General features: G+C 52.9%; 2 protein-coding genes across 3 annotated transcripts; both read left to right on the top strand.

Annotated features, from left to right (window-relative positions):
• The first annotated feature begins 2,265 nt into the window (after positions 1–2,265).
• Positions 2,266–5,278, top strand: LOC141733283 (prolactin-releasing peptide receptor-like). Its single transcript, XM_074563430.1, has 2 exons — positions 2,266–2,900; positions 4,016–5,278. The coding sequence occupies exons 1-2, from the start codon at positions 2,494–2,496 to the stop codon at positions 4,647–4,649; spliced, it is 1,041 nt and encodes a 346-aa protein (XP_074419531.1). The 5' UTR covers positions 2,266–2,493; the 3' UTR covers positions 4,650–5,278.
• A 2,354-nt stretch (positions 5,279–7,632) lies between these two features.
• Positions 7,633–22,173, top strand: RAB11FIP1 (RAB11 family interacting protein 1). Of its 2 annotated transcripts, XM_074563785.1 has the most exons (6): positions 7,633–8,045; positions 11,531–11,976; positions 12,431–13,226; positions 14,172–16,493; positions 17,682–17,787; positions 19,708–22,173. In XM_074563785.1, exons 1-6 carry the CDS (start codon positions 7,699–7,701, stop codon positions 19,924–19,926), a joined length of 4,236 nt encoding a protein of 1,411 aa, XP_074419886.1. In that variant the 5' UTR covers positions 7,633–7,698; the 3' UTR covers positions 19,927–22,173. The 2 variants fall into 2 exon arrangements, with proteins under 2 accessions (XP_074419886.1, XP_074419887.1); XM_074563786.1 differs by lacking the exon at positions 14,172–16,493.
• Positions 22,174–23,282: the final 1,109 nt, after the last annotated feature.

Below are 23,282 nucleotides of genomic sequence, written 5' to 3'. Positions count from 1 at the left end.
TTTTTTTTTTTTTCAGGCTAACTCATTCCCCAGGAGCCTGTGGGGGTTTGCGTGGGGCGATGGGCACTGGGGTCCTGGGCTCGGCAGCGGGATGGTCACAGCCCCCAGCATGGGGGCGCTGGCGGCCGTTTTGGGGTGGTTTTCTGGGTACCCGCTGCTGTGCAGCTCCAGCTGTGTGCACGTCCTCCAGATGTTCACGCTCACCCCTCCAAAGCCCAGGGGAGCTGCAGAGACCCCCCCTGGAGCCGGGGCTCACCCCAGGCTTTGCCTGTGCAGAACTGTTTGTGCCTCCCCCTGTTTGGGGCTGACCCCACACCTCCACCGGGCACAAGGGGCAGCCTCTCCTGCCTTTTTGCACGAGCAGTAAGCGATAATGATTGTTATTAATCACAAATCATGGAATCATAGGGTTGGAAGGGACCTCTGGAGATCACCTAGTCCAACCCCTGGCCAGAGCAGGGTCACCTTAGAGCAGGTAAATGCAGCAGCGCCCACTTATTTTGTGTGTAAGTGGCCAATTATTTGATGCGTGAGCGCCCCGTCCGTTCACCCGTCAGTGCCCGAATAATTGCGCGAGAGGTTAAATAGTGCAAACCGGAGCACCCAGGGAGCACGGGGGTGAGCACCCCCTCACTGGTGCCTGGCTGATGCGGGTGCCTGCCTGAACCCCCCCGCCCCCGATCTCAGGAGTCCTGGGCAGAAAGGGCAGGAGGAGGCCTGGGGGAGGAATTTTCCCCAAATACTTTTCAATTATTTACATTTTCTGCAGTCTCAGTCCAAGGTCCCTACTGGTCTCGCTGCACCCCGGCACGTGGAGAGGGGCAGCGAGGGGGGTCCGTCCCCTCGGCCCCCCCCAGGGCAGCCCCTGAGCAGGACCGTGCCCAGCCCGCGGGAAGGCGGCTGCCTTCAAACGCCGCTGGGTGGCACGGATAAATTCCCTGCTTCCTTTGGAAAAGCAGCCCTTGGTCCGGGGACGCGTGCGGGGCTGAGGATGTATTTCAGGAGGAGGCTTCCGCACGCGGTAATTTATTTACGGAGTGGTGGTGGGGGATTTTTTTACCTGCTGATGCTCCGCTGGCAAATTCCTTCCCTGAGCAGAACAAAGAGCGGCGCGGGGCTGGCTGGGGAGGCGGGGGGCAGTTGCACGGCTTCGGATTCAGCAGCAAATGTTTGGTAAGAGGGACTCTATTCTGCCTCCGAGTGCGTCCGTAGGGGTGGGGTGCCCTGCAAACGCGTGGGGTGCAGCAGGCAGGGTGCACGGAAGTTGATTAAAAACTCAGTTAACGAACATTCAGACTGCGGAGCTTTTGGGGGGCTGCTGAGGCGCGTTACAAAACCGCGGCTGGGTGCAGCTCTCTGTTGGGTCCCCCTGGGGGGCTTCCAAAATCTGCCGGGTGGGTTTTGGTCTTACTAGATCAGGTACGTGAGGGCTGAAGGGTGAAATAACGCCTGGTACAGAGAGGAATAAACAGGGTGGCAAGTGCTGTGCTGGGAAAGAGTGGGAGATAACGTATGGAAATAGCCCAGGGAATTAAAGCCGGCCTGCAGCGGGAGGTGGGATGATTCGGTGGGCAGGAGGGGGAGCAGCTGGGGACGGGGGTCCCGGGGGTCTGGCAGCGAGCACGGTGTGTGGGTCACGGCTTCCCGGGCGGGCAGGGACCCGTCTGCCAGGACCGATGGAATTTTTGCCCCTGAATTTCCTCCTTGCCCCTCATCCCGTTCCTGATTCCATGGAAACCTGGGTCTGGTTTTGGCAGGAGGGTGAGAATCCCCCGGCTGAGCCCCCCTGAGCCGGAGCAGCGACGGAGCCTGGGCAGGCTGCGGCCAGCCTCCGCGTTGGAGCAGAGCCGGGTTAATCTCGTTAGGGGGATGGATGAGCGGGGCGCCGGCACACGAGGCTTTGAGGCAGCGAAAAAGTAGCAGAGCGTCTTTATTCGTTTATCCATTAATGTCCTTTGTTATTTCCAGAAACATTAGGAGCCGTTTTCTGGCTCGGCTGCTGCTTCCCTTTCCCTTCCGCCAGCAGCCGTCCCCCCGCGCCGGCTGGGCTGGGGCAGAGGCAGGATTGCCGCGAACGCTTCGCCTAAAGGTGTGTTGATGAGAGCGGGTTTGGGTAAGTGCTGCCCCCGAGCCCACACTCAGCCCCCCTTCTCCTTCTCCTCTTCCCCTCCCGGAGCCGTCGCCGCTGTTTCTCCCCCCAGGAATGCAGGGCTGCTCGCCGGCATCGCCCCTTTCCTGAGCCTGATTTTCCATTTCCCTCCCCAGGACCCGCCGGACGAAGCTGCCGTCCCAGGGAGCCTCGCTCAGTGCAGGGCAGGGTCCTGTGCGGCGGCGCGGGGGGGGACAGTGGCAACAAAGCTGTGACGAGGAGCAGGATGCGCCCCACGGACACCTGAAACCTGCGACCAACAGATTTCGGGGTGCTGAGGCTGGTCGGGATAGGGGTTTTCTTGCCTGCCTGCTGTGTGCAGGTGGAGGGGCTCAGCCGCAGGCATGGAGGGGGACGGGGACATGGCCAACGCCACCATCTTTGAGCTCGCCCCGCAGAACCGCTCCAATGCCAGCGCGCAGTTCACTGGGGTGCAGCTCATCCAGTCCTTCAAACCCCTCATCATCCCCTGCTACGCCCTGGTCGTCCTCGTCGGCATCTTCGGCAACTACCTGCTCCTCTACGTCATCTGCAAGACCAAGAAGATGCACAATGTCACCAACTTCTTCATCGGGAACCTGGCTTTCTCCGACATGCTGATGTGCGCCACGTGCGTGCCCTTCACCCTGGCCTACGCCTTCAACCCCCAGGGCTGGGTTTTCGGGAAGTTTTTGTGCTATTTCGTCTTCCTGATGCAGCCCATGACCGTCTACGTCTCCGTCTTCACGCTCACGGCCATCGCGGTCGACAGGTAAGCACCGGCGGGGCGGATGGTGCGGGGATCCGGGTCTGTCCCCCTCGGTCCCCTCAAGCTGCTGCTCGCTCAGCTCAGGGTTTTAAGCGCCAAACCCTCAAAACAGTAAAAGAAAATACCCAGGGGATCTTTGCAGTCACTCTGCAGCCTTTTCTTTAGCGTCGGGGCTCGGCCTCGGGCGGAGGAAGCGCAGTGGGGCTGACCGGGATGCTGCTTGGCATGGAGAAGTGCTGTTGGGCAGTTTCATGCCTGTCTTCACGAAGCCATCTCTACCAAAATCCAGTTCACCCCCGGTCAGATCTGGGCTCCCGGCCAGCGTGGCTCTCGCCCAAGGGCTGTTGCAGTTTGCACCCCGTTTTCCATACTTTGCTGGATGAATGCGCACCCAAATCAGGCTGCCTTCTGGCCCCAGGGTGGGGAGCGCTTGTGCCTCCCTGAGTGCGCCCGGGCAGGGGCTGAGGGGGGGTGGTTTATAAAAAAAACAAAACAAAACACGTTTCCATAGAGATCTCCTCTCATAAAAGATGGTGCAAACCCCACAGGGATGGGTGCGAAGCTGGCAGCACCCAGGGCAGCACGAGGAGCTGGTTTCCCTCTGCCCCCGGGGGAGAGCGGGGCAGGACCGTGATGGGAACAGCAGGAAAAAGGGAAGATTTGAGCGGAATAGCTGAGAAAGGCTGGATGGCCGGCAGAGCTGGAGGTCTGGGGTTTGAGATGTCCCCAGGAGCGCTGGCGGTGTTCCTTTGCTCTTCAAAAAAGATTTGCTTCTGTTTCTCCTGCTAAAGAGGCAGCCACCGAGTTATACTGTCCTCACTGTGCTCGTAAAATATCACTGGGATTTATCCCAAATGGATGCTTTCAGTCCCAATCCTCCATGCCTGGCCCTGCTTTACTAAACACCAGAAGGGACCTGGGGCTTCCATGGGCTCCATCGCAGGGTGAGGGGACACAGTCGTCCCCCCTGTCGCCAGCCATCCCTTTCCCAGCAGCGGCTCCCACAGCCCCTCCTGTGGGATCTTCTGCCTTCGGGAAGCGCCGTGGCGGTGTCCGGGATGTCCGTGGGTTTTCCGGGATGCTCTGGGGCTCGGTCTCCACGGTTTCTCTCCCTGCAGGTACTACGCCACCGTGCACCCCCTAAAGAAGCGCATCTCGGTCACCAGCTGCATCTCCGTGGTGGGGGGCATCTGGCTGCTCTCCTGCGGGCTGGTGGCCCCCGCCATCGCCCACACCTACCACGTGGAGTTTCGGCAGGAGGGCTTCGCCATCTGCGAGGAGTTCTGGATGCAGAAGGAGACGCAGCGCTTGGCCTATGCCTACGGCACCCTGATCGTCACCTACATCCTGCCCCTCTCCGCCGTCTCCCTCTCCTACATCTGCATCTCGGTGAAGCTGAGGAGCCGGGTGGTGCCCGGTCACCCCACCCAGAACCAAGCCGAGTTCGACCGCCTGAGGAAGAGGAAGATCTTCCGCCTCATTGTGCTGGTGGTGGCCGCCTTCGGGGTCTGCTGGCTGCCCATCCACGTCTTCAACATCATCCGGGACATCGACATCAACCTCATCGACAAGCGCTACTTCCTCCTCATCCAGCTGCTCTGCCACTGGTTCGCCATGAGCTCCTCCTGCTGCAACCCCTTCCTCTACGCCTGGCTGCACGACCGCTTCCGCGGGGAGCTCCGCAAGATGTTCGCCTGCAAGAGGAAGATCATCCCCGCCAAGAGCTGCGGGGCTGCCGGCGGCGTGCTCTGAGGCCGGCGTCCCGCTCTCCTCCGTGGCCATGTACTTTGTCCCGCTCACGGCAGAGCTTTCCCTGCTCCAGGGGGTCGGGGATGTCCCTGTTCCCCATGGGACCGGAGGGGAATGGAGTCCCCCTGCCCATCTGGGGGTTTGCAGCACTCGACGCAGCGTCCTTCCCTACGCCTGCCCCGCATCAGGGTGCTTGGGGCTGCTCCCGGTGTGTCCCGAGCTCCCTTGGCCTCCAGGACAGCGGCCGGCACCAGCAAAAATGCATTTGCTGCAGCTTTTCCCTGCAAAGTCGCCCCAGCTGCGTGCCCGCGGCCCCCCCCAGCAAAACCTGTCCCTCCCCTGAGGGTCCCGAAGGTGAACCTGCACCGCAGCGAGCAGGGCAGAGGGTCCCGGGGAGCAGGGGACAGGACGGGACGGGATGGGGTGGGCGGGCAGAGCTCCCCCAGGGACACCTTGCCCAGTCCCGCGGGGGGGGCGGCAGGCTGCACGCTTCGCTTCGGGACCTTGCGGTGTCGTTATTCTAAATTAATGAAGGAAATGGGCCTGCGGGAGTGTGAGGAAAAGGGCGAAAAGCCTTTTGCTGGTGTGACGGCTGTGCCCCTGTCATTAAATGAATCACAGGTTCTCACCGCGCCGGGTGTTGGAAATGGCATTTCTCCTGCGAGGCTGTTTTTGGAGAAGTGCTGGTACTTTTCCAGCAGCCTCAGAGCAGGTGACGAGATGGAGCTGGCGCTGGGACAGGTCACCCTACAGCCCTCCGGACTGCCTCCCCCACCGCACACCCCCCGCCTGTAGGCACAGGCTCCTGTGTCCCCCCAAACCTGCACACAGTGTCCTGTGCAGACACCCCCGGCCCTGCACGTGCACAAAACACCCCCGTACACACACAGAGCCCTGTGCCCACACAGCTGCGCATACACACGCCTGTTCACAGCCCCTGCGCGCACCCCCACCCCCATACACACACCTGTATACACACACACGTCCATTCACACACCCCTCTACGCTTCTGTACATGCCCACACCTGTACACCCCCACACATGCACACACGTGTACATACACCTTTGTACACACCTGTACACCGCCACACATGCACGTACACACCTGTACCTAAACCTGTACACACCTGTACACCCCTGCACACACACCTACACAGCTGTACCTACACACCTGTGCACACTGGTATGCACACACACCTGTACGCCCTTGTACACTCCTGTACACACTTGTATGCACACAGCTATACACGTACAGACATGTACACACCTGCACATACACCCCTGCACACACCTGTACACACCCATGCATGCCCCACACACCCGTGCACCCATGTACACACTTGTACATATACACCTGTATATACACACCTGTACATACTCCCCTGTGCACCCCGTACACAACTGTACATACACACCTGTACAACCCTGTACACACCTGTACATACACACCTGCACACACTTGTACATGCTGCGCACACCTGTGCCTACCTGCACACACCTGTACACACACCCCTGTACACCCCGTACGTGCCACACACCCCTGCACACACCTGTACACACTCGTACATCCACACCTGTATATACACCCCTGTACAACCCTCTGCACACCTGCACACACCTGTATATACACCCCTGTACACATCTCTCCATGCCACACACCTGTACACACTTGTACATACACACCTGTACACACACCCCCGGACACACCTGTATATACACACCTGTACATGCCACACGCACCTGTACATACCTGTGCACCCCTGTCCACACCTGTCCACACACCCCTGCACACACACCCCTGTACGTACCTGTACACACACCCCTGCACACACCTGTACACACCTGTACAACCCTGTACACACACCCCTGCACACACCTGTACACACCTGCACACACACCCCTGCACACACCTGTATGACCCTGTACACACACACCTGTACACACCTGTACACACTTGTACACACACCCCTGCACACACACCTGTATAACCCTGTACACACACACCTGTACACACCTGCACACACACCCCTGCACACACACCTGTATAACCCTGTACACACACAGCTGTACACACCTGCACACACACCCCTGCACACACCTGTATAACCCTGTACACACACAGCTGTACACACCTGTACACACACCCCTGCACACACCTGTATGACCCTGTACACACACACCTGTACACACCTGTACACACACCCCTGCACACACCTGTATAACCCTGTACACACCTGCACACACACCCCTGCACACACCTGTATAACCCTGCACACACACCCCTGTACACACCTGTACACACACCCCTGCACACACCTGTATAACCCTGTACACACACAGCTGTACACACCTGCACACACACCCCTGCACACACCTGTATAACCCTGTACACACACCCCTGTACACACCTGCACACACACCCCTGCACACACCTGTATAACCCTGCACACACACCCCTGTACACACCTGTACACACACCCCTGCACACACCTGTATAACCCTGTATACACACACCTGTACACACCTGCACACACACCCCTGCACACACCTGTATAACCCTGTACACACACACCTGTACACACCTGTACACACACCCCTGCACACACCTGTATAACCCTGTATACACACAGCTGTACACACCTGCACACACACCCCTGCACACACCTGTATAACCCTGTACACACACACCTGTACACACCTGCACACACACCCCTGCACACACCTGTATGACCCTGTACACACACACCCCTGCACACACCTGTATAACCCTGCACACACACCCCTGTACACACCTGCACACACACCCCTGCACACACCTGTATAACCCTGTACACACACACCCCTGCACACACCTGTATAACCCTGTACACACCTGCACACACACCTGTACGGCCCAGGCCCCGCCCACCGCCGCCCGGGCCCCGCCCACTCGCGGCCACGCCCACCCCTGCCCCCGCCCCGCGCTCTCGCGAGAGGGGCGGGGCGGGGCAGCGCACCGGGACGCGCACCGGCAGCTCCGCTCCCGCTCCCGCTCCCTCCCGCTCCCGCCGCCATGTCGGGCCCGGGCCCGGCGCCGGCCTGGGCGCCCACCCACGTACAGGTGACGGTGCTGCGGGCGCGGGGGCTGCGGGCCAAGGCGGCGGCGGGCGGCGGCGGCAGCGACGCCTACACCGTGATGGCGCTGGGCCGCGACAAGTTCTCCACCTCGGTGGCGGAGCGGTGCCAGGGGCAGCCGGTCTGGCGGGAGGAGGCCACCTTCGAGCTGCCGCCGCCGCCGCGACCCGCCGCCCTCCGCCTCACCGTGCTGCACCGCGCCCTCGTCGGCCTCGACAAGTTCCTGGGACGCGCCGAGGTGGATCTGGCGGCGCTGAGGGCCGACGGCGGCCGCCGGCACTGCAGGTGGGCCCGGGAGGGGAGGGGGGCTCTGGGCTCACTGGGGGCGGGAGAAAGGGATGGGGGGGGATCTGTGCCCCTCGATGGCCACGGAGAGGGACGGGGGAGTCTGTGCCCTCGGTTGCTATGGAGAGGGATGGGGGGGGGGTCTGTGGGTCCCAAAGGGGCCAGGGAGAGGGATGGGGGGGGTCTGTGAGTCCCACGGGGCCTGGGGAGAGAGGGGTGGGGGGGGTCTGTGGGTCCTAAAGGGGCCATGGAGAGGGATTGGGAGGGTCTGTGGGTCCCATAGGTGCCATGGAGAGGGATTGGGGGTGGTCTGTGAGTCCCAAAGGGGCCAGGGAGAGGGATGGGGGGGGTCTGTGAGTCCCAAAGGGGCCATGGAGGGGGATTGGGGGTGGTCTGTGAGTCCCAAAGGGGTCAGGGAGAGGGATGGGGGGGTCTGTGAGTCCCAAAGGGGCCATGGAGGGGGATTGGGGGTGGTCTGTGAGTCCCAAAGGGGTCAGGGAGAGGGATGGGGGGGTCTGTGAGTCCCAAAGGGGCCATGGAGGGGGATTGGGGGTGGTCTGTGAGTCCCAAAGGGGTCAGGGAGAGGGATGGGGGGGTCTGTGAGTCCCAAAGGGGCCATGGAGGGGGATTGCGGGGGGTCTGTGAGGCCCAAGGGAGCCACGGAGAGGGATTGGGGGGGGTCTGTGAGTCCCAAAGGGGCCACGGAGAGGGATGGGGGGGGCAGTCTGTGTCCCACAGGGACCGGGGAGAGGAATGGCAGGGAGGTTCTGTGCCGGATGACGGCCATGGAGAGGGATGGGGGGGCACCCTTTGGGTCTCACAGCGACCAGGGATTCTGGTGGGGGACCCCTGTGCACCATGGAAACCCCTGAGCCCCACGGGGGTGTGGGGGAATCTGTGGCGGACCCCTGTGCCCCACAGGGGTGGGAGGATCTGGTGAGGGATTCCTGAAGCCCCATGCGGGCCCATGGGGTGACCCCTTGGGGCAGGGTCCCTCCTGGTGTGGGGTGGCCCCCATAGCTGCAGGGTGCCAGCCCCCCTGGAAGAGGCGGGGGGTGCTGCGGCTGCCGGGCTGGCCTGGGGAAACGTGGACAGTGCTTTTTTGGTCAGTCCTGCCTCGTGCTTGGGTTTGATTTTCACATACTTACACGCGAGTGCTGACAGCGCACGCTGGGAACAGCCCGGTTCACCCAAGAAACTTAATGTATTTAAAACACCTTCCAACAGAGAATGAACGCAGGCTGCAGCCAGCTGTTTGTGTATTGTTCTTAATAAATAGTCGGCAGAGTGTAAGCATGTGTAAGAGCAGATAATTCAGCGTTATATGGGCCGGCTTCACTGTTGTCAGCAGGACACTGAGCTGGGAGACTCTTCCTTTAATGCCGAGTCCCAGCTCTGTGTCATACTCCCTCCTTTGAACATAAACACCGGGACGGTGCCCTGAAATCCCAGGGGTGGTTACTGGGAGGGTTTTACTGGGAGTCAGCAGCCTTGTAATGTGGCCGGTGAGTCACCTTCCTTCTCGCTCACCTTCCTCCTCTCGCTCACCTGAGCGGATCCAAGTATTCACGCCGGCTTGGCCAAAACTGAGGTCTGCGTCGCGTTTCTTAACAAAGCCATTGGCGCTTGCGAGGCCTTAATTATAATCTGGCTGTCATTAAGGTTGTGTCAAGCGCTAATGTGTTTACACTGTGGAGCACGGTGTGCGGCGTCTGGGGAGCCAGCCCTTCGAGACAAGTGCCGCCGACCTTCTGGGCTGGCTTCTTTGTGTCCGGACAAAGGAAAATAGAGGAAAGGGGAGAAAAAAAAAAAAACAAAACAACTTTGATGTTCCTGTGAAAACGTCTGCTATTTCAAGTTGTTAGTGTCATCCCCCCAGACCTCAATTTTCTGTTTGAAGCCTGTTTCTTTTGTTATTGCTTGGCTGCCGTGGTGACATATACCTGTAAAGGGTTGGTTTTATTTGGAAAATAAATGCCTGTTGATTGACAGGTGCACAGTAACATAATAAATTAATAAGATTTTATATTTTGTAGTCTCGGGGGGAGGTTGTCAGTGCATTATTTACTTTCGGCCGCAGCCGCGTGATTCTCAAAGCCACGTCCGTATTTCGGTGGGAAGCTGCCTTTCGCTGAACACACAGTTTGTATTTTGGATGCTGTTGAAACAGGGGCTGCTCTTTCCCCGGGGCAGAGAGGGAATTGTTGTGGCACCGTACAAGCACAGGATGCTCCTAGAAAAATCACGCGGTTTAGAACAAAAGTGCCCAGTGCTGGCTTGCATTAAAGGCAAAGGGTTTGCGCTTCCCTTGCTGTTGCCGCTGTGGGACCTGGCAGAGCCTGACGTCTCATAAAGTCCCTTCCCTGGTGCTGCTGCCCTGTGACTTCAGGTGTGAACACCGAACTGTAGCGTGGTGCTCCTGCTTTCATTTCCTTCTAAAGCGTTCCTCCGCAGCAGATTCCTGAATTCATCTCCTTCAGCTAATCCTCATTAGTTTTGAATTTTCTCTGAAGCAAATTAATTGCCTTTTCCCCTTCTCTTTCATTGCTTCCAGTGCATCTTCAAAGAACTCAGTGCAAATTTGATGGAGCGGCAGATTTGCATGCTCTGTTCTCTTCTTTTATTTCCCGTACCAGCTGGTGAGGAGGAGGAAGCTGGCATTTTCCAGGCGGCTTTTCCTATCGGTTCTGTGGAGTCGGGAAGTCTGTGGCTCCAGTGATAGACAAAAAAGTATTGGTGTGCAGGGCTGATAATTTTCTTTGCCGGCCCTAACGTGGTTTGAGTGTCATGAGTGGTAATCAAGCACGCATGGTAGCGGTGTGCACATGGTGGACTTGCAGTTTAGGACACCCGAGCACTTACTTGATACGCAGTGCATAATATTCTAGAGATGCATCTCAGAAGGGATAAGGCTCTGTCTGTAACCAGTGTCCTTCCTGGTCACGAGCCGGTAGGGGTGTGTGGAAATCCCCAGACTCTGAGGCTTGGTTTGCCTCTCGCTGTGTTGATTAGGGGTTCCTGACTTAAGAGGCATTAAGATAGCAACTGAGAAGCAGCTGGAATGAAAGGTATGAGGGTGTGTGCGAGCTGTCTGGTACCAGTGTCTCTCTGAGCCTCCTTCTTTCCAACCCACTTCAAAGTCCTCTGGGAATTTCAGAAGCCAGATAAAATGACAGAAGAGAGTGGCTGAGCTGAAATACAGGAATTCCATGTTGTGTTTCTTTTTTTTCTTCTTTTTTTTTTTTAACCCTTCCTTGTTGGGGTTTTAAAACAGATTTTACTAATAACTTTATGATAAGAAATGTTTTCCTTGGCACCTGGGGCCATATGATTATGACATGGTTGTAAGATTGAAGGCTTTGCCTTTTTTTTTTTTCTCTACACTGTAGGTTATTTGGTTTTTAAAACATAAACACCCTTGTTGTTCTCAATTACCTGTGCTTCTCAAGAAGTTGTTTGTGAAAGAAATCTCCTTGTGTCTGCAGGTGGTACAAGCTTCGCTCCAAACCAGGGAAAAAAGAAAAGGAGAGAGGGGAGATCGAAGTGGATATCCAGTTTATGAGGAGCAACATGACAGCCAGTATGTTTGATTTGTCCGTGAAAGACAAGTCTCGCTCTCCCTTTGGCAAGCTCAAAGACAAGCTCAAGGGGAAGAGGAGCAGTGGCCTTTCCGACACGGCGTCGGTGATCATTCCCAGCACGACTCACTCCCCCGCTGACAGCGAAGATGAGTCAGTTGAGAAGGAGAAGGAAAAGAAGAAATCAAAGTTCAAAGCCCTGTTTTCCAAACCTGGCCTGCAGAAGACGTCCCTCTCCCAGTCCATGTCAGTCCTGCCAACGCAGCCCGTCACCGAGAGGGTTCGGCTGCGGCCCAGCGACTTCCAGTCACAATGGGACGATGAAGAGTCAGACGCCTCTCCAACCTCAGAAAGTGAGTATTGGCACCGATGGGCACAAGGCCTTTCTACAAAGGTGTGCTTGCACTTTTCACACTTTTTAAACTGCTGGTTAAATTCTTCCTACTGAACGAATCCATAGAAAGTCACTTCTGTCCGTGGTGGTGAGAACACACGTAGGACGTTAGACGCTCACGGCTAAGCTTACCTTGGGCCAGCATAGAACTGGTGGGGCTGCGGGAGCAATGGCAGCACGTGTTGGCGGTGCAGCTGCAGTGAGCGATCTGTGGTGGTTTTATGTCATTGAATGGCACGTGTGATCCAGCGTGCTGGGGGCTGGCAGTGCTGGGGGACCCAGAAGGTTTGGAAGTGGCTGGTATAGTCACACTTGCGATGTTGCTGCAATCCATCAATGATTGTGATGCACTGAGGGTGTCAGAGGAAAGGATGTTCTTGCATCTTGAATTTCTCCCCATTTATTTTTTCCAGGAGCCTTTGGAAATGCCCTGGAAGAGAAGTCCTCTCCTTCTCTTGTATTTAAGTCTCGTAAAACAGCAACTTTGGACAGCAGGCAACTAAACCAAGTAACCACTAGCCACACCAAGAAAGAAGGGCTCTCTTTGTTCAGTGGCCTTAAATCCAAAAGCGATCCTGTTTCCAAGTCTAGTCTGTGTATCAACGGCAGTCACGTTTATATGGAAGAGAGCACGACGAAGGACAACACTCCAGCCTCTTCCCCCTCTCCTCACAACTTCAGGAGGAAGCAGCTCTTTGCTTCAGAAGAGAACCTGTCTTCCAGATCTGCTAAAGTTCCTGAAGAGACGGGAAGAACATCTCCTAGTCATGCTTTCTCTGGGTCTGCGTCTTTGGAGACCTTTAAATCTATGACTTTGCCATCGTACAAATTGCTTAGCAGTGAAGAATACCTGGAAACCAGCGTTCCTCCAACTGTTGAGGTTATTAAAGAGACCAAAAAAACGGACCACAAAAAGTCTGCCTTGCTCTCCCTGGTCACAGGGAAGAAGGAAGCAGTGAAGACCAGTGATGCTGAGAACATTCCCGACTGGACCCTGTTGGAAGAGGAAAACAAAGTTCCAGAAGAGAAGAGTGAACAAGAGACCAAACACTTTGAACTTCCAGCAGATTTAAGCAGAGGGGATCCTTCGGGAGACAGACGCCGTGCAGAAGACGTCTTTGCAAATAAGCAACCGCTCAACCCTTTCGAGGAAGAACCGAAACCTGAAAAAGCTGCTGCGCCAGCGAAGACCAAAGCCGTGAAGCCCAGGTCAGTGGCGTTTATTTCGGAGGCTGACAGAAACAGCGATGTGCAGGCTTTGACCAGGCTGCTTCCTGCCGCAGAGCAGCGCCTCTCGCCCTGGCATCCTGCCTGCGGCTGAAGCCTCTTGCTCTGCAGGGTACCTGGTGGGTTTATGCTGCCCACTGAACCCTTTGATAACAAATAATAGCTCTGTGTTCTCTCTCGGTGTGAAAAAGAGATTAGTATAGAGATGTTCCTTATAAGTGATGCCGAGATACAGTGGTTCTCTGAGCGCAGGCATCTTTGCAGGTACTGTAGGGGTGATTTTTCTTGCTGGATCTTTTGCAAAAACTAACATACTGCTGAGCTGTGTGGCTTGAATGTACCCAGGGGCTGAAACACCAGTTCTAACACCTCTGCTTTTCTCCTCTGTGTTTGGCTGTGGTCTTCAAAAGTGTTCATCTTGGAGCCCTTCTGCTTTTGGCATTACTCATAGCAACGTGAAGGACATTTCTCTAAATTTGTACATAAGGCTTTTTCGGAAATTCTGCTCCTTTATCCTTATATATATAATGTGTGTGTTTTTATATATATATATGGGTGTGTTCTACTAATAAGGCTACATTTTGTGTCTGTCTCTAACTCCTTATTTTCAGTGCTTCTCATGTTTAAATGTCTTGCATATGAAGTGTCTTACATACTAATAAAATTGCTTGGGGTGCAAAAAATGAGATAGTGCTTAAAATCAGGAGCCATCTGCAAACTCTTCAGCAGAAGCGTTCTGACGTAAATTGAGTGCTTTGTGAAGACACGTTTAAGTATGTAAAGTTTGTCAGATAGGCTCTGAGGTCTCTTGCAAGTATAATTCCTGTCCGGTTTTAGGAGTTGATGGAGTCTGGTGCTAAAGCTTGTCTGTTCCTGCCTCGTGTTGCATCCGCAAGTGACATGCGAGTTTTTTGTCCCTTTTTGCAGACTGGGCGTGCCTTCAGAGGAGAAAACCAAAGCCACGCTTCCTACTCTTGCACCTGATTCCCTTCCTGCTTTTCTTTCTGTACACCCTATCAGTAGTGACAATAATCCTTTTGTTTCTAAAACGGGGCAAAATGTCCGAGTGGCAGACTCTGAAAACATTACTAGTTCTCCTGCATCTATTACTTCTCCTGCTTTTGCTGCAGAGCTTTTACATGGCAAGAACCCCTTTACTTCTGAGTGGGGCAGGGCATCCGCAGCCCTGGGTTCTGAAGGCATTGCCCGTCTCCCTTCACCCCATCCGCTTGCAGCCTCTGTTCCCAAAACGCCTCTTTCTAGGCAGGTCTCTGGCAGTGGTAATAATCCTTTTGCTTCCGAATGGTGCCAAGGTCCTAGAAGCTCTGATGCGCAGGCTTCTCGGGGTCTCTCTTGCCCACACGCACCTTCTCTCCCCTCTGATTGTCATTTTAATAACAATAATCCCTTTGTATCCAAGCTTGGGTGGGACGCGGGTGCGCCAGGTTTCATAGCTGTTGCTAGTTCTTCTTTCTGCCTTCCTTGTGATGAAGACTGTTCCTCAGCAGAGCACCCTGCTGAGCTGCAACACTCTGGTCGCGGTGCTTCAGGGAGTTCTTCAGATGTGGCTTTAACTAGTAATGTCAAAGCTGTATCAAAGCCTCTCGGCACCCTTTCTGACAGCCCTGGTCTGGCTCCAAAGAAGCAACGCGATTCTCCCCAGCCTCAGGTTGAGACTTCTTTGAAAAGAAGCAAGTTAGGCTATGGGAAATCTGTGTCCTTTCTCCTCAGTGAATCGGAGGGTGCTACATCAGGTGATGAGGATTTGGATGGGCAGGAACACGAAAAGCAGTGCTCTGATTTCAGTGAAATGGTATTGACGGGTTCAGATGCAACCGGAGAGCCAGCAGGGTTTGCTCACAAACTGGAAGCGGGGTGCTACCCATCATCAGAGCGCTCTAGTGACAGCGTAGGTCCCATCCGGCATGGCGAGACCACTGTTCAGGGTGGTGAGGAAGTAGGTACTATAAATACTGAAGCCTGCACAAAGGGCAGCAAACACTTTGCATCTCCCTCGGAGTGTAGTAATAGCCTTTTCCCAGAGAATGGGCCTGAGCAGCCACCTTCCCCCGAGAGTGAGCTGAAAGAGATGCAGATCTTTGGTGAAAAGAGACAGGAAGAACGTGCACCCACGTTAGAACCCCAGGTGACTCCACTTGATAAAAATGACTCATTTTCTCAAATAGGATCTGCCAGACCAACCTCGGGAGCTTGTGCACCGTCCCCTGGGGAAGGCGATGTAGGGAGGGCTGGCAGTGAGGTGTTAGTCACTCCCAAGCCAGCACCACGGCTCTCTTTAACGCGGAAGAAGTGCCCACTGGTTTCTCAGGCTGATGAGTTAAGTGGTGATGTGCCTTCTTCAGGTGACGGTGTAAAATCTGCGCCTGGGCTCCCATTACACGTTGATAAAGCCTCAGATGCTCATGGGTGTTTCCCCCAGAGCGGCTCGTTAGAGACTGTCACTCCACCAGCGGTGATCAGAGATGACAGCACTAATAGGCATTTAAAAAATGAAGGTGACAATGATTTATTTGACTGTCTTACAACTCTAAAGTCTGCCGTTCCTGTTACCGGAGACCGTGGTTTGAAACTGGCCAGTCTTCCAGTTATTCCGGAGGGAGGCTCGGATGACGAGCTGCTGGGTGACTGCCAGGAGAACCACGGCGTTGCTGCAGGTGATAAAAACATTTCAGAGACTGCAAGGCAGTCCCTGGATTTAATGCCTTTGCATGAAGAACTGTCAGAGCACTCTGCTAGCTCTGCTGCAGCCCAAGTAACCCCGGCTGCTCCGGGAGGAGGAGGAGGTGGAGGAAGTACTCCTGGTGCTTGCAAGCCAAGCAAACCACGCGTGCCGCCTGCCAGAGTGGATGTTCACAGTGTCAATAACCGGGTAGCTGACTCAGGCTTAGGTATGACATCTCATTCCAGGGAGCGTAATAGTCATTTTGAGAAACAAGAACTGAAAATAAGTGCAGGTGTTGAGGAGTGTGCAGAGTGCGACTTCTTTGAGCCTTCTGTTTCCTCTTCCTCCCTGTCAAGTCCTTCCCAGCCCTACTCTTCCTCTCCTTCTCTCCCCTCTGACACCCCAAGTCATAGAGCAGAGTCTCCGAAAAAGCCAACAGCCGAGGGCTTCGCAGATAAAGCAGGAAATTCTGGCAAGAAGAAGCTTCTTCAGGCATGGGTTTCACCCTCTGAAACATATCCTAACCAAACTCAGCAGAGTGGTGAAACCGTGTCTCCTAAGCACAGGTGAGAGAATATGGGAAATGCACAGCGAGTATCTCAGTGCTGATGTGAGCCTTGCTTTTTCTTCCTGCGAGCGCAGATCTGTCTCTCCAGGGGCAGGAATTCACAGCGCTTTGCAGCCTTAACTTCCTATGGCCCATGGATTTGTCGGGCCCTGGGTCTGTCACGTCAGCGTAGGATCATTGCTGGCACCAGATAAATCTGTATGGCTAAAAAGGATGCCCAGAGCACTCGAGGGCACCCGCCGTTCATCACAGCGCTACCTCTTAAGGAAAAATCTTAGGGAAACTTGGTCACAGTTTAAGAAAAAGAGTCATTTCATCAAACTGGGGAAATGAACTGCAATTCATCCACTTTTCAGAAATGGGAGAATGGTCACAGGAAGCCTGATAAACTGGGGTGCTTCCTCGGACTGGGCTCCTGAGCCTGGAAGTGAGTCGCAGCCAGCGATGCAGCTAAAGCCTCTCTCTCCCAAGAGCGCCTGGCTGCTTTCTGGAGCAGCCTGTGGCCCTTCCAGCTCACTGGGCTACTGCTGCCCGAGGAGTGGTGCCACTGAGCTGTCGGTCCTCAATACTTTATCTGCAGAACTCCATCCGGGGTCTGGGACACTTCTGGGCCAGCATTTGCTGAGATACCAGTAAAATTTTCTTCCTGTATTAAAATTGGCAGTATAAATCCTCCTCAAGCAAATGAAGATAGCGCTTTTCGACAGCTTATGGCGTAAGTTCAGATTGGAAAAGGCATAATACATGCTTGTCCCAGGGCAGTAGAAGTATTTCATATGTTGCAAGAACCACAAATATGTTCTTGTTAGGAAAGTCAGGCTCAAATACTAGTGCGGGAGAGATCAGAGTAGCTGCCGCTGTGTTCTACCTTCTCGTGTGGACCAACCTGCCTTTGCTTTTGTGATACGCCATTCAGGATATATTCCCCTTGTTACTGCCTCTTTATCTCCAATGCCTTAAGTCAATAAAGATAGTCGTAAGAGAACTGGAGTGTACTTATAAAAAGCCTGTAGCTTATACAGAAATGCCTTGTCTTCCCGAAGCTGAATCTCTTATCTCTCTGGAGATAGAGAAGGGCAGGAATTTTCCCCGATTTCTTGGTATATTTGCTTTTAGTCTGAAGGTCTGTGTAGTGCTGGTGTTATATGTGCTGCCTAAATCACATGAGCCTGTTTTAACCTTGCAGACTCCATCCTGTGAAGCCAATGAATGCCACAGCAAACAAGTCTCAGAGTCAAAACCTGAATGTCATCAGCACCATGAATGAAAAGCTGCTGGAGATGAACGTGAAGGTATGGAGGAAAGTGGTACTTTAACCCAAAGCTTAAGCAGTAAATTGAACAGAGTTTGTGTTTTTGAGATTGCCTAGGCTCATATCTCTTATATCCTGAGCAGAAAAAGAATAGTGGTTATTATGCCTGGGGTCCATGAGCTTTCTTTTTGTCAGTCCCCAAAGGTGGGAACAGTCTTTAAATATTTGTTTTTCTTGTGAACCGATCTGTAATAGAATCGGTGCCTCTCGTTTGCGGAGGGGTTTCTCGGTGGAGAGGAGCACGGGGTGCTGCCTGGTGAGCCATGCGGTGACAGGAGACAAGTGACTCGCGGGTGGTGCTGCCCCTGGAAGATGGTCCCGTTGGTGACTTGTGGGAGCTGCCTGACTTGCAGAGGAGATTGGGCAAATTAGTCACTGTTTATTTTCAGACGTGGTTAGTCCCCAGAGCTCGTTTTCACCCTGAAATAAGGACACGGCTCTTAAAGCTGAGAACATGGGGAAAAAGTAATCTCAGGGTGGCTGTTGCCTTGTAATGTGTTGCATTAATATCCTGTGTGGGTTGAGAGGCCGGGTGCCTGCCGTTAAAGCACGGCAGCTTTTTTTCTGAGTGATGGTGCAGCTTGCATAATCACTCAGATTTAAAGGAGGCTTTTTTGCATAATCTTGGCCTCAAAAGAGACCTCCAGGCTTGAGGTGTAGCTGAAAAGTCATGTTGATCAGAACGGCTAGAAGCATCTCCAGATCAGTGGGGAAAAACCCTGGGTACCGTTACTGTCTCTAAGGGTTTTCTGGGGAAAATGAAGTGTTAGTACCCAAATAGCTGGAGTGCCTCCTTCTGGTGTACGTGGAAAAGGAGAAAACGCGTGTTAAGTGATTCAAACTGACATGGTGCTATTTTGAATGAGTTGAGAACTCGTAATTAGTGTTCTGTGTGGTGCTCTGATTGCACATAAGAAATTCTGCTTGATGTAGTCACACGAGCCCATTATTCGCCCAGGCTGACGCTGATTTAGCGCCTGAGAAGGCAGAAGCTGCTCAGTATCTGTCAAATTTCCTTAAGGGTCAAAACCAGATTTTTTTGGAGAACCAGTGTTGTGGTGAGTTTTCACAGTGATAACTACAGTAAGAGGGAAATGCCAAAGGCCTAGGTGTGTTTTTTCTTGCCGTTTAACCTGAATTTGGCTTTCCTAGTCTTTGGTGTGTTTTAAACAGTAGCTGTCCCGGCACTCGTCAATAGGCGATGGTAGCTGGTGCGCGGCTGTAACCTCCAGGCATCTTCGCTCAGCTGGATGGGCTGTTGCCTGGAGTCAGCATGACATTCTTTTAACGTAAATTGCAGCAGAGCTGAATTGCAGAACTGACATTATGCAAAGATTTTATGCTAAAACTGATGCCTGGTTACCATCCATAACAACGCTCTGGCTCTGAGCCTGCCGTCTCTTCTGGAGAAGGCTGCCCCAGCTCTATAAATCGTGTCTCTGTGCCATAAGTTGCATGCACTTACTTTGAGGCAGTTGCTTTTTTTTTTTTTTTCCCCCTCAATACTTCCAAAGAGCTGTTCTGCATTCCGGAAGTGCATGGGTAAATAGTGTTTTGTATGAATTTTTCCAGGCAGGGTTTGCTAATGGCCCGAAAGGCGCTTTGTAGCAGAGATGTGGGCTGGGCTGCCTCCCTCTCCTTGGCCATTGCGCAGCCTGCTCTGCTTCATCCTAAAATGCCAATGACTGATGTTCCGAAATGTCCTTTGGATGGAACTTATTTTTTAAAAAATACGAAGCACAGTAATACTTGTGAAGAGCAGCTGTGGGTCTGCAAATGCCACCTGTAAAGTTGTTCGTTGGTGCTTGAAATTCCACAAGGCAGTGACCAGATAGCGTTCTGTTGCGATTTTGAAATGCCCGTATGTCTGTAATGACCCTGCCTTTCTGCTCTCTCAAAGAAATATGATCCTTCAGATCCTGCCTATGCTTATGCTCAGCTAACACACGATGAGCTGATCCAGCTGGTCCTGAAACAGAAGGATGCAATTACCAAGAAAGATCTCCAGGTGCGGGAGCTTGAGGACTACATCGATAACTTGCTTGTCAGAGTCATGGAGGAAACCCCAAACATTCTTCGGGTTTCGATGTCTGGAAACAAAAAAGCCGGGAAGATGTAAAAGCTCTCAGGCAGTTGGTTGAACAAAGGACTGAATTCCCAGCGGTGGAGTTTGATTAATAAGGAGATGACATGAAGTAGGTGGTACCGGTTGTGCTGCCCACAGAAATGACCTCTTTCCTCTTTCTGCCTTGAGCAACTCTCGGTTTGATTAGTAGTTATGTCAGGTCTTGGAGATGGAGTCCAGAAGTGGAGTCAACTTACCATATTTATTTTTTGGTTTCTTTCCATTATTTGGGAAGATTTGTTCAGGCATCTAATCCAAAGGCTGATTGCGATAGGAAGGATGACGGGTTTTTGATGTGTTTTGCTTGCCAGCAAGGCACTGATGATCCCTTATGAAGATTTTTTTTTTTTTAAATGGTTTTGTTTCGTAGCAGCTTTGGTAGGTCAATTACTCTTCTTTTCATATCTTAAGTTGTAGTGCAATATAAAACCTTGTACAGTAGAGCTTGAGGATTTGATTGTTCTTCAAAACATAGTAATAACTCCACTGGAGAAGTCCAAAGATGTGTGCTTCAGACCAGGGCTGGGTGGGCTGTATTTTAAAAGGAATTAGTGCCCTAAAAGTTATAAACCTGCAATTTAAACCTTAGACTGTAAAGGAAGAAGAAAAGCTTAGTCTCATAAAGTACATATTGCGTCAAAGCGGTTCTCCAAGGGGAAGGTTTACAGGTGTTTTTGGTATAGGAAACCTGGAGGTGTCATGGTACGTGTGTCTACCACAGGAGTGGTAGTAACGACTTGGGGCCAGAGGCTGTTGAAGGGGTTTATGGGCTCACGCCTGGCTTGGCTGGAAAGGGGTGAGTTTCTAACTCAGTTTTTCCACAGCAAAGCACTTTATTGAGGGGCTAGACGAGCTGGATCGACTATCAACCTGTTAGTACTCTGCTTACTATTGTCATTAAACACTGAAATCTACCGGAGACTTCTCAAATACTGTATTTTTGTAGTGAAGAGTAGTTTAATATATTTACCTAGAGATGTATACATTTATTTGAAAGTTCAAAAAATGCTGTTAATTACATTTTTATTACTGTAAACTGACTAACTACCAAAGTCTGGAGCTTTTCTGACAGAGCTGTCCTTCACAGGAAGCTTGAGTTGAAACAAGCCTTAAGCGTTAAGAGTCTTCTAAGACTTCGGGTACTTTTTTCCTAATTTTATTTTTACTTGAGCAGATATCTTCAGTGAAGGGGTTATTCCTTCTCTACTGTACCCTCTTCTGTGAATGAAGGGTGTGAAATGCAGAAGGTCTTAGTGGCGTCTTCAGCTCTTGGCTGGTGGTTTTAATTTTGCGTGGTACTGGCTGGCCTTACTGAAAACTGCTGCTGCTTCTCGTGCCTTGAAATAGTGAGGAAGATGAAGGATTAATTTGTTTCCTCCTTGTGCCTCAGTGGATCTCTGGAAAGAAACGGTTGCCTATACCTCACTATAATAAACTTGTCTTCTAGACTTTATTCCACAGCTTTCTGATGTTCTAGGTCAGAGAGTCAGAAAAACCGGTTGTGCCTTTGAACGGTGACTTAACGGTTCAAAAATGGTGTTACTGGTGGTCGTAACTGGACGCGTGGGAAGCAAGGCTGGACTCTTGCTTTTCGCTGCCCTCATTTTAGAGCAATGTGGGCACTGCTGAGTGGCTGCCGAAGGTACCGCGGTGCTGGGTGCGATGCTTTTGGGGCGTGGATTTTATGAAGTTCGGCTCATGTGCATTCCTGTTGGCAGGAATGCGCATCTTGCAGTTACACACACACACAAAGCGGTAATATGCTGTCTCCTTGGAGATGAAGCCCTAAAACTTCTACTGTCCTCTCCTGGCAGCCTTTTTTTGCCAGTTACAGCCATGTTTGTTGAGGTGGACCCTGGGCTGTGCCTGGCTTTTGCCCCTGAGGTTGTTCTCGGTGTCGAGCTCCTGCCGGAGCAGCCCGGGCGCGGCTGCGGGGTCCTGCACCAGCCACGCTTCAGCGTCCACGGCCGTGAAAGCATCGCACAAACCTTGTACCTCAGGCTTTTATTGGTGATACAAGTTAAAGCCTTTCTTTGGTGTTAAGGGGACTGGCATTTTATGTCCAGCCAGGTGCTTCACCTTGACTTTAAGGGCCTGAAGAATCAAATGTATTGTTTTATTATTGAAGGATCTGAATGTATTTTTCCGTGTTTATACTGTCTGCTTTTAGCCTGGGTACCTATTTGTTTTTAAATGCCTTTTGGTTTCATAGAACACTAAAATAAAAATACCTGACATCTAGCGTTGTTCTGATCGCTTTGTCTTTTTTTCCAAAAGAGCAGTTTCAAAAGGGCCTCATACCCTCCTGGTGACCAGCTCTGCTGCCAAAAACTCCTCATCCTCAAGGTATTTTTGGGCTAGTTCCATCCCTGCCAGCTATCAGTGCAGGAAGTTCATGGTAAACACCTCGCAGGGTGGGGAAACCTGATGGACGAGCTCATCCGCATCACGAGAATCGAGAGTTTCTGTAAAATAAATGTGTGAAAGGTTTGCTGGCCAGGAGCCAGCACAATCGCCCGGGTCTCTGATTGTAATGGCCCTCAGATTGTGGGCAGCGGATGACAAGAGGAGGAAATCAGCCTCCTGCTGTCTCGGGGCCATTTAGCCTGAAACCCATCTGCGCCCCAGGAGTCCTGAGTGTCGTCATCGCCCGCAGCCGCCTCTGGGGATGGAAGGGGTTGGGGGGGTCGCATGGAGCCCCCCAGAATCCTGGGGCTCAGTGGGGACGGCGATGATGAGCTGTGGCTGACCAGTCTCCCCGTGGGAAGGTTTCCATGAGTGTGGGGCGAGGGAGCGCGTTGTCCCCTCCGTCCCTCTCCTCTGCTGAGGGAAAAAATCTAGTTATAAACGCACGTGGGAAGGGCTGGGGTCTGTTAGGAGTTTCTACCTCCTAAAGGGTAAAAGATGGGGAGGGGGAGCTGCTTCCTTTGAAAATGCGTTTTGCTGTAACCAATAAATCTGTAATCTCTCTGTTTAGTTTGCATTTTTGCTTTTTCATCCTCCTTTAGTTTTGCAGCTAATACTTTTAGGAAGGAGCATTGACCGGAGGCAGGAATTGGAATGTTTCTTTGCGGGCTGTGCTGCTTGAAACTCTTTCTCAAGGTGGTCCTTAGAATCATAGAATCATAGAATTGTTGAGGTTGGAAGGGACCTTTAAGATCATCGAGTCCAACCTTTAGCCTACCCTGACAAGAGCCACTTCTAAACCATGTCCCTCAGTGCCCCATCTACCCTTTTTTTAAACACCTCCAGAGATGGTGAATCCACCACCTCCCTGGGCAGCCTATTCCAATGTTTAATAACCCTTTCAGTGAAAAAATGTCTCCTAATAACCGTCCTTCTAGGCGGTT

The sequence above is a fragment of the Larus michahellis genome, chromosome 20 (assembly GCF_964199755.1).
Source record: "Larus michahellis chromosome 20, bLarMic1.1, whole genome shotgun sequence".
NCBI lineage: Eukaryota > Metazoa > Chordata > Aves > Charadriiformes > Laridae > Larus > Larus michahellis.
The sequence above is the reverse complement of the archived record's forward strand: the minus strand, read 5'-3'. Positions and strand labels throughout refer to the sequence as shown.